General features: G+C 43.5%; 1 protein-coding gene across 9 annotated transcripts in view; it reads left to right on the top strand.

Annotated features, from left to right (window-relative positions):
• Positions 1-7,246, top strand: part of LOC137431757 (calcitonin gene-related peptide type 1 receptor) — a 358,961-nt gene extending 351,715 nt beyond the window's left edge. For all 9 annotated transcript variants that reach the window (XM_078782434.1, XM_078782436.1, XM_078782442.1 and 6 more), the window contains 2 exons: positions 1,286-1,327; positions 5,767-7,246. In XM_078782434.1, the coding sequence (XP_078638560.1) occupies positions 1,286-1,327; positions 5,767-5,982 (258 nt within the window). In that variant the 3' untranslated portion in view covers positions 5,983-7,246. The remainder of the gene's footprint in view (positions 1-1,285; positions 1,328-5,766) is intronic.
• The last annotated feature ends 5,832 nt before the right edge of the window (positions 7,247-13,078 follow it).

Below are 13,078 nucleotides of genomic sequence, written 5' to 3'. Positions count from 1 at the left end.
TGTGACGCCACACACGGGAAATTGCCGAGATATATATTTTTTTCAATCGCGGCATGGTCAGTCATACACCGCCTGAAATAACAGACGGGAAAATGCCGAGATATATTAAAAATTCGTCGCCACACACGGGAAATTGCCGAGATATATTTTCACTTTGCACAAAAATAACATCAAGTAATCGAATCAATAGGAATGTCCTGTGCCTATAACATCGACGTTATAGGCACAGCTGCATCTAGGCATTGTGTAACATCGACGCGGCTTTTGTTTTAATTAAAACTTTTTGTACTTGTTTAGTGATAAACTGCGGATCAAACCTAAGAAAATGAAACAGCTGAGTTAGCCTCAGAATTGAGCAGAGGCCACAAATATTATACTTGGTCAATGGAAGAAATTGTAGCCATTGGATCCTTCCTCCTTTGATCCACATCCTCCCATATTTCCTTAACTTTCTCAATCACTTCCCCTAAACACTCTTCCATCGCTTCCCAACGCATATTCAAAAGGCAACTTCCCCTTATCCTGGCTTCATAGGAGGAAAATTGTTTTCTTATAATGTTTATGAAAACTTAAAGAGTAATACAATTCAGCTAAATATCAAAGTTAAATAACTCAGCTTCTAGTCTTCTTCATTAATTCATCAATTAATCATTAATTCATTAATTAAGCCTGGTGTTGGCTTAGTGGTTAGGGTGCTGGCTTGGGATCTTAGGATCCAGGATTCGAATCCCGATCGATCGCTGAATTAACGCCAGGGGGGTTGACTCAGCCTGTCATCCTTCCGAGGTCGAGAAAATTGAGTACCAGCCTGCTGGGATGAATGATCATGGTGTGTACCCCGATTTAGAATAGGGACACCGTATCCCTGCGCATCGTAAGAGGCGACCAAGGGTTGGCGTCAGGAAGGGCATCTGGCCATAAAAACATTGCCTCAAACAGGGAACCATGATTGTCATGGGGCCCACAAGGCTAACCCCCGCTCCAGCGGGGAAAATGGCCTTAAAAACGATCATTCATTCATTCATTCATTAAAGGTCGTCATTAATTAATCATCACCACACACAGGATAGAAACCAACAAAACAATCAGGAAAGTTAGTTGAAAATGTTGCACAAATGGCAAACACACATGTATACGGCAGAGAATTACCCAATAGAAACCCCATGTTCTTGATCAACCTAAATCCAATTTCGTAAAACAGCAGAGATGGGATAGTTGATACTCCTGATTATATGTGCTTGAGACACTACCTGGTAGTTTTTTAAATGCTCACTTTTGCGTGCAGGGGCTCTTGGTGGCAACGATGTTCTGCTTCTTCAATGGAGAGGTAAATGAACGTTGTATCTCTTTCTGCAATCACATCTTTTATTTTCATGGTATGTATCAACAAAACAAGTGAATCCACTTGGATTCCGCCCAGGTTGGCACATGGAAATTATGATGTAGCATAATTATCATCTCGGGTCAAGATTTGAAATTATGCCATGGTTTTTGTAAAATTGCTACTAGTATTCACATTATGTACTTTCACCAAAACATACATCATCATAGAAACATACATAGAATTTGGGTCCTCTGGGTCATTTGGGTCCTCTGGGTCATTTGGGTCCTCTGGGTCATTTGGGTCCTCTGGGGCATTTGGGTCCTCTGGGTCATTTGGGTCCTCTGGGTCATTTGGGTCCTCTGGGTCATTTGGGTCATTTGGGTCCTCTGGGTCATTTGGGTCCTCTGGGTCATTTGGGTCCTCTGGGTCCTCTGGGTCCTCTGGGTCATTTGGGTCCTCTGGGTCATTTGGGTCCTCTGGGTCCTCTGGGTCCTCTGGGTCCTCTGGGTCCTCTGGGTCATTTGGGTCCTCTGGGTCCTCTGGGTCCTCTGGGTCATTTGGGTCCTCTGGGTCATTTGGGTCCTCTGGGTCCTCTGGGTCATTTGGGTCCTCTGGGTCATTTGGGTCCTCTGGGTCATTTGGGTCCTCTGGGTCATTTGGGTCCTCTGGGTCATTTGGGTCCTCTGGGTCATTTGGGTCCTCTGGGTCATTTGGGTCATTTGGGTCCTCTGGGTCATTTGGGTCCTCTGGGTCATTTGGGTCCTCTGGGTCATTTGGGTCCTCTGGGTCATTTGGGTCCTCTGGGTCATTTGGGTCCTCTGGGTCATTTGGGTCCTCTGGGTCATTTGGGTCCTCTGGGTCATTTGGGTCCTCTGGGTCATTTGGGTCCTCTGGGTCATTTGGGGCCTCTGGGTCATTTGGGTCCTCTGGGTCCTCTGGGTCATTTGGGTCCTCTGGGTCCTCTGGGTCCTCTGGGTCATTTGGGTCCTCTGGGTCCTCTGGGTCATTTGGGTCCTCTGGGTCATTTGGGTCCTCTGGGTCATTTGGGTCCTCTGGGTCATTTGGGTCCTCTGGGTCATTTGGGTCCTCTGGGTCATTTGGGTCCTCTGGGTCATTTGGGTCCTCTGGGTCATTTGGGTCCTCTGGGTCATTTGGGTCCTCTGGGTCATTTGGGTCCTCTGGGTCATTTGGGTCCTCTGGGTCATTTGGGTCCTCTGGGTCATTTGGGTCCTCTGGGTCATTTGGGTCCTCTGGGTCATTTGGGTCCTCTGGGTCATTTGGGTCCTCTGGGTCATTTGGGTCCTCTGGGTCATTTGGGTCCTCTGGGTCATTTGGGTCCTCTGGGTCATTTGGGTCATTTGGGTCATTTGGGTCCTCTGGTTCATTTGGGTCCTCTGGGTCATTTGGGTCCTCTGGGTCATTTGGGTCCTCTGGGTCATTTGGGTCCTCTGGGTCATTTGGGTCCTATATTCCTATCCTATAACATATATATCCTATAACCTATCCTATATATATCCTATATCATATAACATATATCCTATATATCCTATAACATAACATATAACAAATATATCCTATATTATGTACTAGCGAGCGGCCGCGTACCAGCCAAAGGGGTAGCCCATGGTTAGCCTAAATATAGATTTGATGACGTCATGTTTACACATCTGAGCGACAGAAACTGGCTACACATCTGAGCGACAGAAACGGAGCTTCACTTTTGGAGAGACAGAAATTCCCAGGCAAACGCTATAACGCACCAGGTTTACAACCTGTGCGTTAATAACAATATGCTTGACTGCAGATACTTGTGAAGATGGTGGTGGCAGGGAGAGAGAGGTGTTGGTGGAGATAGAAAAGTTTAAGAGTGAACTTGGAAGATAATACATCGGATAATGACATACCGCCTCCATGACGCACTAGATGGAAGAGCAAGATTAGACTGACAAAGAAATCATTTCATCATATTAGTCTTTTAACCTAATTATATCGAATTGATTTATTTCATTCAACTTGGAATAGCTCAACATCATGAAGTTAACCCTTTGTTCCTTGGTTCAGACATTGAAATAATAATAATAATCTTGTTATAATAGAGCAAACGTATATGGTTATGTCGTTATGTCGTTATGTCGTTATGTCGTCATGTATGTTTGTTTGTTTATATGCGACGAAAACGTCTTCTTCTTCTTCAAATAAAATTAACACCCTCTTAATTAACCCTCTTAATTACGTTTAGACTGCTGAGACCCCTCAGACCTTTGACGACCCTTTAAATCCCCCAAGACTTTTAAGACCACCAAGACCCCTGAAGACCCAAAATACCCTTAAAGACCCAAAAGACCCTGAAGACTCCAAAGACCCCAAAGATCCAAAACACCCCAAAGACCCAAATACCCTTGAAGGCTCAGAGGCTCAAACAGACCCTGAAGACCCAAATGGCCCCAAAGAGCCAAAAGACCCTGAAGACCTACAATTCCCAAAAGACCCAGAAGACCCAAAACACCTTGAAGACCCAAAACACCCTGAAGACACAAAACACCCTGAAGACCCAAAAGACCCAAAAGACCCCAAAGACCCAACACACCCTGAAGACCCAAAACACCCTGAAGACCCTTAAAGACCCTTTAGACTCCAAATACCCTTAAATACCCTGAAGAACCAAAATACCCCAAAGACTCTTAAAGGCCCTGAGGAAACAAAAGACCCTTAAGACCCAAAAGCCCCTGACGACACCAAAGACCCAAAAGACCCCAAAGACCCAAAATACCCTTAAAGGCCCAGACGATCCAAAATACCCTGAAGACACCGAAATGGTCAAAGATGCTTATCCCTCTGAAACGACGTGTGGTGAGGCGTGCTGAGCATGCCGAGTCACGCTAGTTATAATAATAAATCTTTATTGTCCAATATTCAGGGAAATTATTCTTATTTCAATTTGGTACAATATAACAGGCCGACATCTCAAACAGTAACATCCTGGAAGTTGGTAGGTTGACAAAAAAGAAGTTAGGTGATGGTGAATTGGTGAGTTGAAGCAAAAAGTCAAAGATACTGCCATTTTTGCTTTTCTGATGTGCATTTCCACAAAGCTCTCTTGATTATGAAATGGTTCTACCAATGAGGATACTCATCCTTTGCACTGAGACTTCAATTTGGACAATTTGAAGATCAAGGATTTTGTTCAAGGATGACCTTCCTTGTCTTGCCTCTTATGCCTTGAGGTAATGGAGTGGAAATTTTGTCTCAATGATGAAATGAGTGCATTATGACGCATTTGGAAATACATCGACATTGTGCCGTTTCAAAATTTCAAATTGGTTTTGAAAAGTTTTGCAGTATGTTTCATTGTCTTCATCGTGGACTTTTCTGAATCGGTTGAAGGAGTGGAAGTTTCTTTTTGGAATTTAAAAAGCCTGCAGAGAAAATCGTTCAGTAAAGAGAGGGCACATGGAGAGCAAAGATTTTAAATAGATAGTTCTTCACTCTATGATTCAGCCATTATTTACTTTATGAACTATACATTAAGGGAATAAAGCATTAATCAATAAATTAATGTTGCTGAAGAACGCTTTTATATCGTTAAATAGCCCCCCAAGAGGGCTGACGGTCATCTCTTGAGATTATAGTTCAGATCTCTGCTGATTTGAGGGAACCCTTCCCCCTACCCATCTCCCCTCCCCCCTTCCAGAACCTTCCATGATCCAAAATCAAAAAATCGAAGCCTGATTGATTGTGCAGACCATCGAGTAAAAGGATTGTTTGGGGTTTTAGAGCAATCAGTTGGCAAATAAGGGACGAGTAGGGATCCAAAGTTTTGGGGTTAACCCCTCCCGCCCCCCATGGGAATTCCCATGATCCGAAATCGAAAAATTGAAGCCCGAGCAATTGTCTGGGGAACTGTCTTGCTTTCATGTGTCGATTTTCAGAACAACCAGCTGGGTGATAATGGAGGAGTAGCAAAAATAGCAAAAAAAGTTAACGGACAGACAGCTAGCTGGACGGACGGATGGACGACAGGATGGACAGACATTCTTCAGACATCACGACCCATTGTATGAGTTTATCTCTTCGAGAATTGATGTGAGATGACCTAAAATGTGTGCATGTGTGTTGTCCTCGTGTATGTTACATTCCTCGTCCTGAGGATTTATCCCTCCTGTGAATAAATAGCATCAATTTATATTGTATAATTCGATCATAGTCGGAATTTTTGTGCTGTCTGCAGCCCGATTTAACGGATAGTAAGAAGTGGCCTTAACGGAATTTAGGTGTTTTGATCGATCAGGTTTGTCTTGTGGAAATTGGTTTCACCATGCAGTGCTTCCCATCCCTATCCTCCCACCACCTGAAGGTTTTTGTGAAAGGGTTCAGTGTCTTCAACATTTCATTTTGCTATTTCTACCTGTAAATTTACTGCACATTTCACCATTTTCTTTCAGGTCCAAACTGTCCTGAAACGCCACTGGATACAGTACAAGTTTCGTTTCAGCCGCTTGCGCCGCGACCATTATTCAATGCGCTCCAGCTCCTACTCAGCATCCTACTCTGATGGGACATCTTATCCTTATGGCAGGGACTTTAATGGAGAGGTGCGCAGCGGAAAGCGGGTCAGCGTCAGTGAGCTCATCGCCCTGCGATGTGAGACAGATGGCTGACACGGAGTCCGGCATTGAAAGATCAATCCAGAAAGCCCCAAAAAGCAACGATAACATCAATATATTCTGCCCATCCAGTCTGTTTCTTCGTGCCCCACAGGACTGTGTTGCCTGCTTGCCAGAAACACTTTCAAGCTTCCATTGCCAGACTCCAAAAGACATATTCCTGGGAGAGACAATTTATCAATACATAGCAACACTGACCTTGACAAATTGAGCCAAGCAATTTCAAACTTCACAATATCTTTGTCTTATATTCCAAGGTGTGAAATCGTGCCATTGATTTAAGGCCTCCCCAATGTGCGCGTGACATATCACTCCTATTCCTCCTTAGGTTCGTTTAAAGGATCATTTTCTGAATACCTGCCAGAGCACAGTTTGAAACAGCCACTATGCACACAGTGAAACTTTGAGGCCATTCAATGTTAAAGTTTAGCAACATTTTAATAAAACTATTCAACTTTTTAAAAATAAGTACATCAATGTATGATGTATTTAACTAACCGCATCATTCGCACCATACATGTATATTGAATCAGTGTTTTGTTTAATAGAATGTGTTTAATGTTTCTAGTGTTAGTTAAGGTGGAGAACTCAACAATGTACCAGTACTTAGAATTTCCAGAAGTTTTATCCAAACCTGTGTTCGTTTTCATTTTGGGTATAAAATACATCATATCATTATGTATCTCCGCAGTGGGTCACAGTGGCGTCCAGCTTTTGTGCTGCTTTGTTCAAAGCAGCATGTAACACCGAATCAACAACTAATAATATACACACAACTACGCAGTAACAGCATTACTTCACTTCCTGGAAGTATGTACTTCCATTCTTAAGATGGAATTTGAAAAGAAACTTACATTGATGTTTGATTGTGCTCAAACGTGAACGAATCAAAATGTTTCACATGAAATATTTTATATAAATGGACTTTCACTCTGTATTTATTATATTTGTACTAATGTACAAAATATGGACTGATCTGATATGTGAAGTTGTATTGGAATATTTTAAATTTCCATTAAAGTGTCGAGTCTGGGATATATCAAATTGCTCAGCAGTTCAATGCATCAGAATAGTGGAACTGGCTCCCTGTGTCAGTTGTCTTTTCTCCTTCAAACGAATCTTTCAAGATTGCTGCCCTCTCATGTCCCTCGCTAAAATTAATCAAGACTTAAGTTTGAGTGTTTCATTTGAGATGAAAGTTTGAGATGTGTCAAAGTTTGAGTTTGAGATTAAAAATCATTTTGAGTTTTTCAATAGCACCCCTGGTTCTCTTAGACCCTCACTGACATCCTCACTCCCCACTCATACCTTCGTCTCCCTTGTTCCCTTATGATCCTCTATCAGTATGTGAACCTGCCACTCATTCTAATTCTTCATTCCTAATGTGCCTAGAATTTTGTCTCCAAAATAGAAATGTATAAAAGTGTATTGTAACATTTCTATAACAAGTTTAACCTGCATTCCAATGAGGAAAAATCTGTTTTTAGGCCAAAAAAAAAAATTCTTGACAAAAAGACTTCTGGACAAAAAAACTTCTTGACAAAACTTCTTGACAAAAAAAAAACTTCTTGACAAAAAAATTCTTCACAAAAAAACTTCTTGACAAAAAAAACTTTTTGACAAAAAACTTCTTGACAAAAAACTTCTTGACAAAAAGACTTCTGGACAAAAATACTTCTTGGTAAAACTTCTTGACAAAAAAAAACTTATTGACAAGAAAATTCTTGACAAAAAGACTTCTGGACAAAAAAAACTTCTTGACAAAAAACTTCTTGACAAAAAAACTTCTTGACAAAAAACTTCTTGACAAACTTCTGAAAAATATATTTCTCTAAAACTAGATCGAAATATTAAAAAGTTAATTTACAATGTATTTGTTTGAGTCATGTAAAAAGTGATGTGACCCCATTACAGCAATCTATGTAAGACAAGTTTGTTGAAGGCAAATATTCTTGCGGAAAAAGGCTGGTGTCAGGTGTATTAGGCAAGATATTGCGGCCTTCAGTGATGAATTTGCAGAGAAAACCTCTACAACTATTGGTGAACTTTGGGTAGGACAAAGGAACAAGTTACTGGAAAGGATGGTACCCTCAAAGATGAAGTCATCGAGAAAGAGCCACCCGTGGATAAATAAACAAATAAAACGAGCGATCAAAAAGAAACTGGGCTTACACAGAAGCAGGATTTTTTTTTTTTTTGTATACAAGATCGAGGCTCATGAAAGAGCTAACATTAATCGCAGAAAAAGTCAAACCGACACACAAAACACAAAAAACAAGGGGAGCGGCAGACAAGATGGGGAGAGAGGGGGAAGGACACAAATAAAGGATGACAAAGACATAGTTCGACAGAAGAGACTATAAATAGGACATGAAGTACCAAATTAGGGGTGATAGTATGAACAACATGGAGGAAGTGGTCAGTGAAGATTTCAAAGTTAACCTCAAGAGATTCTGGACCTTTGACACCAGCAATGTTGCGAGCAATTTTGCAATTTTGCAATTCCTTTTTTTTTTTTCCAAAAAAATTTCTGGACCTATGGCACCAGCAATGTTGCCAGCAATTTTGCAATTTTGCAAGCAAGCAAGCCAGCAATTTTGGTGCCAGCAATTGCAAGGAGCAAGTGTCATCTGGAATTACATCAATGAAGAATTGGAATGGTTTCCTCAGAAGCAACAACTTGAGCAAAGCAGAGATACTCGATGAACAGTTTGAGTATTCCAGTATTCAGTATTCCAGTATTCCAGTATTCCAGTATTCCAGTATATCCAGTATTCCAGTCAGTATTCACACCAGAGGATATGAGCAGTATGCCAGACAAGGGCCCAAGCCCTTACCCATCCACCCAGAATATCACAGTGGATACCAATGCAGTCGCCAAATTAATGAAGAATCTGAAGACAGATAAGACTCAGTACGAGTCCTCATCCTCACAATAGCGACTGACAGACAAACTTTCCCCATAACTGTCAACCCTTTTCAAGCTGTCTCTTGATCGAGATGTTCCCAGAAGACTGGAAAAACCATGGATTTTTCCTATTTTCAAGAAGGGAGATAAACTGTTGGCTGCAAACGACCACCCTATGGCACTGATTTCAAGGACATGCAAGATACTGGAGTATATCAGCCATAGTAGCGCATCATGAAACACGACAAACAGTACGCCATTTTCTGTGATGACGAACACGGTTTCCGACGGAAACGTTCTTGCAAGACAGCTAATCATCACGATCCACAAGATCGCTCACAATCTAGCCAGAGGAGACCAAGTTGGCACCATCCCCATTGGATTTTAGCAAGGCTTTCGACAAAGTATCCGACTCCATCTTATTGCATAAACTAGATATGCAGAGAAAACCAAGTGAAGACAATCAATCCATTCCTACATGCAGAGACCCATCGAATGGCCAGGAATCACAATCAACCTCACACTCACAATTTCAGTACATGATTTATAACATGTGTTTTTTTTTTTTTTTTTTTTTTTTTTTTTTTTTTTTTTTTTGTATACAAGATCGAGGCTCGTGAAAGAGCGAACATTAATCACACAGAAAGACAAACCGACACATAAAACATATAACATAGGGAGCGGTAGACAAGATGGGGAGAGAGGGGGAAGGACACAAACACAACATTTGAGAGCAGGGACCGAGAGACATGGAGACATCGAGAGATCTGAGAGAGGGCGAGGGCTTTGGGGGGGGGGGCGTGGGAAGGGGGCAGTGGGAGAGGTATAAAACATATGGACACTGCCAGGACTTCCAGGAAAGAAGTTGGAATTTCAAACAAGGTGGATCTGGGGTGAATTAGCGGGGGTAGAAAAGATCAAGGTTTTGGATGGGGGAAGATAAGAGATGGTGGTGAACAGCTGTTTTAAAGACCTGGAGGGAGGAGTGGGATTGAAGGGAGTGAGGTAGTTTGTTCCAGAGGCGGGAGAAAAGAGGAATGAAAGAGTGAAGGTGAGCGGAGAGCCGAGATTTCGGCAGTTTAACCATCAGAGGGTTGCTGGCAGATCTTGTGCGACCTGTAGGAATATTTGGGGGACAGAGCACAGAGAGAGCTGGGGGTGCAAGGCCGGAGAGGAGTCGGTAGAAGACAGAAAGACCACCTACCTGCCTGCGGTGAGTGAGTGAAAGGCCCTCAGAGATAGCTTCATCGCGGGAGATTCCAATAATTCTGAAAGCTTTGGTTTCAACAGCGTGAAGCCGAGCTAGGTGTGAGGCAGGAGCACCGGCCCATAGGGGAGAACAGTATTCCATTGAGCTGCGGATGAAAGCCTTGTATGTGGTGAGGAGCTCAGGTGTGCCGAGGAAGGACTTCGCACGACGGAGGATGCCCAGTCGGCGACTGGCTTTGGAGGCCAGCTTGGAAATGTGGTTTTCCCAAGAAAGATCATGGCAGATAGTGAGACCCAAAATCTTGAGCGACAGAACTTCTTGGAGAGGATTGTTGAGAAAGTAGATGGGAGGGTTGTCCAGTCGATCTTTTCGGAGAGACATAGTAAGAGTGTGAGATTTGTCAGGATTGAAAGACATGTTCCACTTGTTTGACCAGTCTGTGATTTTGTCCAGGTCTTCAGAGAGTGAGGAGGCAGCAGACTGCCGATCTGAGGGAAGAGGAATGGAGCGGCAGAGAGTGGAGTCATCAGCAAAGAGATAGAGAGGATTTTCGAGAGAGTCAGAGAGATCATTGATGAAGACCAGAAAAAGCACGGGGCCCAGAACACTGCCTTGGGGAACTCCAGCCTGAACAGGAAGAGGAGATGAGAGAAACCCATTCAGGGCCACACGTTGACGACGACTAGAGAGGAAGTCCACCAGCCATGCGTGGAGATTTCCATGGATACCAAAGGAGGAGAGTTTGGTGAGCAGAGCGGGGTGCCAGACCGTGTCGAAGGCACGTGATATGTCGAGGGAGACAGCTCTAATTTCCTGTTTGGCATTGAGGACCTCCATCCATTGTTGAGACAGCAGAAGCAGCATGTCCAGAGTAGAGTGACCTGGTCTGAAACCAAATTGATGATCAGAGATCAAGCCATTGGAGAAGAGGAAAGATTTCATATCCGAAGCAATGATGGATTCCATGACTTTGCTGATAATTGGGAGAAGGCTGATTGGTCTGTAGTTGCTAGGATCTGTTTTTGCACCTTTTTTGTGCAAAGCGGTGATGTTGGCTGATTTCCAAGCAGATGGCAGTTGACCTTGAGCAAAAGAGAGGGTGAAGAGAACAGAGAGAGGGTGAGATAGAGCAGCAGAGCAGGATTTTAGGACCCGTGGGCTGATGCCGTCGGGTCCAGTTGCAGAATCAGAGTCGAGGGTTGACAGAAACTTTTCCACCTTGTCAGGAGGAAAGGACACGGAGTCCAGGAGCAGCAGGGTACGACTGGGTATGGTGGGTACAGAGAGGGATGGGTTTGGGACACAAGATTTAGAGGCAAACACAGAGTTGAGGCATTCAGCTTTTTCACGTGCGGAGTCAGCTGTGTAGCCGTTTGAGGTAAGGGAGGGGATGGAGGGGGAACAAACACCAGAAACGGATTTGACCAGACGCCACCAGGATTTGGAAGAGGGAGACAGATAAGAGAGTTCGGTCTTGAGAACGGAGAGATATTGTTTCCTGGCTCTCCTGAGGGTGGACACACACTTGTTTCGGGCTTTGTGAAAGGAAATGAGATTTCCTTCCGTTGGATTTGCTTTCCAGGAGACGAAGGCAAGTTGTTTCTGGGCAACAGCCTCACCACAAGATTCCGTGTACCATGGACGGGAGGAAGGGTATGACAACTGAAGACGAGATGGGATAAATCTGTGCATGAGAGAGAGCAATTTACTTTGGAAGAATGCATAAATAAATGTATTTATTTTGATATATTGTATGTACTTGTTAATAATAATTATTTGGTCGGTTAATAAACTCATGATCATGTTTTCATCCTCAATCAGCAGAGTAATTGAGGAACAATAAGTTCTCCCACATAAAATATAAAATCCCCCATCACCACGACCCTCCTCCTCCACCCATGGGATGCCAACCCACGGGGTTTCTTCTGTGCTCTATCCTCGAAATACTGAACAGCAAATGAGAAAGCAACACAATAACTGATGCTCATCGAAAAGTCTGATACAAAAGAAAAAGATAAATCACAAATTTTCAAAAGAATCAAGAAAACGCCATCATCTAACACCAAATATAGGGAGGAGATCACGATAATACATGGGGTTAGCTGGGAGATTAAAAAAAATTGTATACAAGATCGAGGCTCGTGTAAGAGCTAACATTAATGACAAAAAAAAAACGGACACATAAAACATATAATAAAGGGAGCCGGAGACAAGATGGGGAGAGAGAGGGAAGCACACAAGTACATTTGAGAGCAGGGACATCGGGAGATCTGTGGGAGGGAGAGGGCTTGGGGGGAGGAGGAATGGGAAGGGGATTGGGGGGTTGGAGAAGTATAAAACACATGGGCACAGCAAGGACTTCCAGGAAAGAAGTCGGTATTTCAGAAAAGTGGATCTGGGGTGAATTAGCGGGGGTAGAAAAGTTCAAAGTTTTGGATGGGGGAAGACATAAGAGATGGTGGTGAAGAGATGTTTTAAAGATCTGGAGGGAGGAGTGGGAATGAAGGGAGTGAGGGAGTTTGCTCCAAAGGTGGGAGAAAAGAGGAATGAAAGAGTGAAGGGTGATCAGAGAGTCTTGATTTTGGCAGTTTAACCATAAGATGGTTGCAGGCAGATCTTGTGCGACCTGAAGGAATATTGGGGGGACAGAGCACAGAGAGAGCCGGGGGAGCAAGGCCGGAGAGGAGTCGGTAGAAGACAGAAAGACCACCAACGTCCCTGCGGTGAGTGAGTGAAAGGCCCTCAGAGTTAGCTTCATCACACGAGATTCCAATGATTCTGAACGCTTTGGTTTCAACAGCGTGAAGCCGAGCTAGGTGTGAGGCAGGAGCACCGGCCCAGAGGGGGGAACAGTATTCCATTGAGCTGTGGATGAAAGCCTTGTATGTGGTGAGGAGCTCAGGTGTGCCAAGGAAGGACTTCGCACGACGGAGGATGCCCAGTCGGTGACTGGCTTTGGAGGCCAGCTTGGA

Source organism: Myxine glutinosa, chromosome 7 (genome assembly GCF_964187855.1).
Source record: "Myxine glutinosa chromosome 7, kmMyxGlut1.1, whole genome shotgun sequence".
NCBI classification, from domain to species: domain Eukaryota; kingdom Metazoa; phylum Chordata; class Myxini; order Myxiniformes; family Myxinidae; genus Myxine; species Myxine glutinosa.
This window is presented reverse-complemented; position numbering and strand designations above follow the sequence as displayed.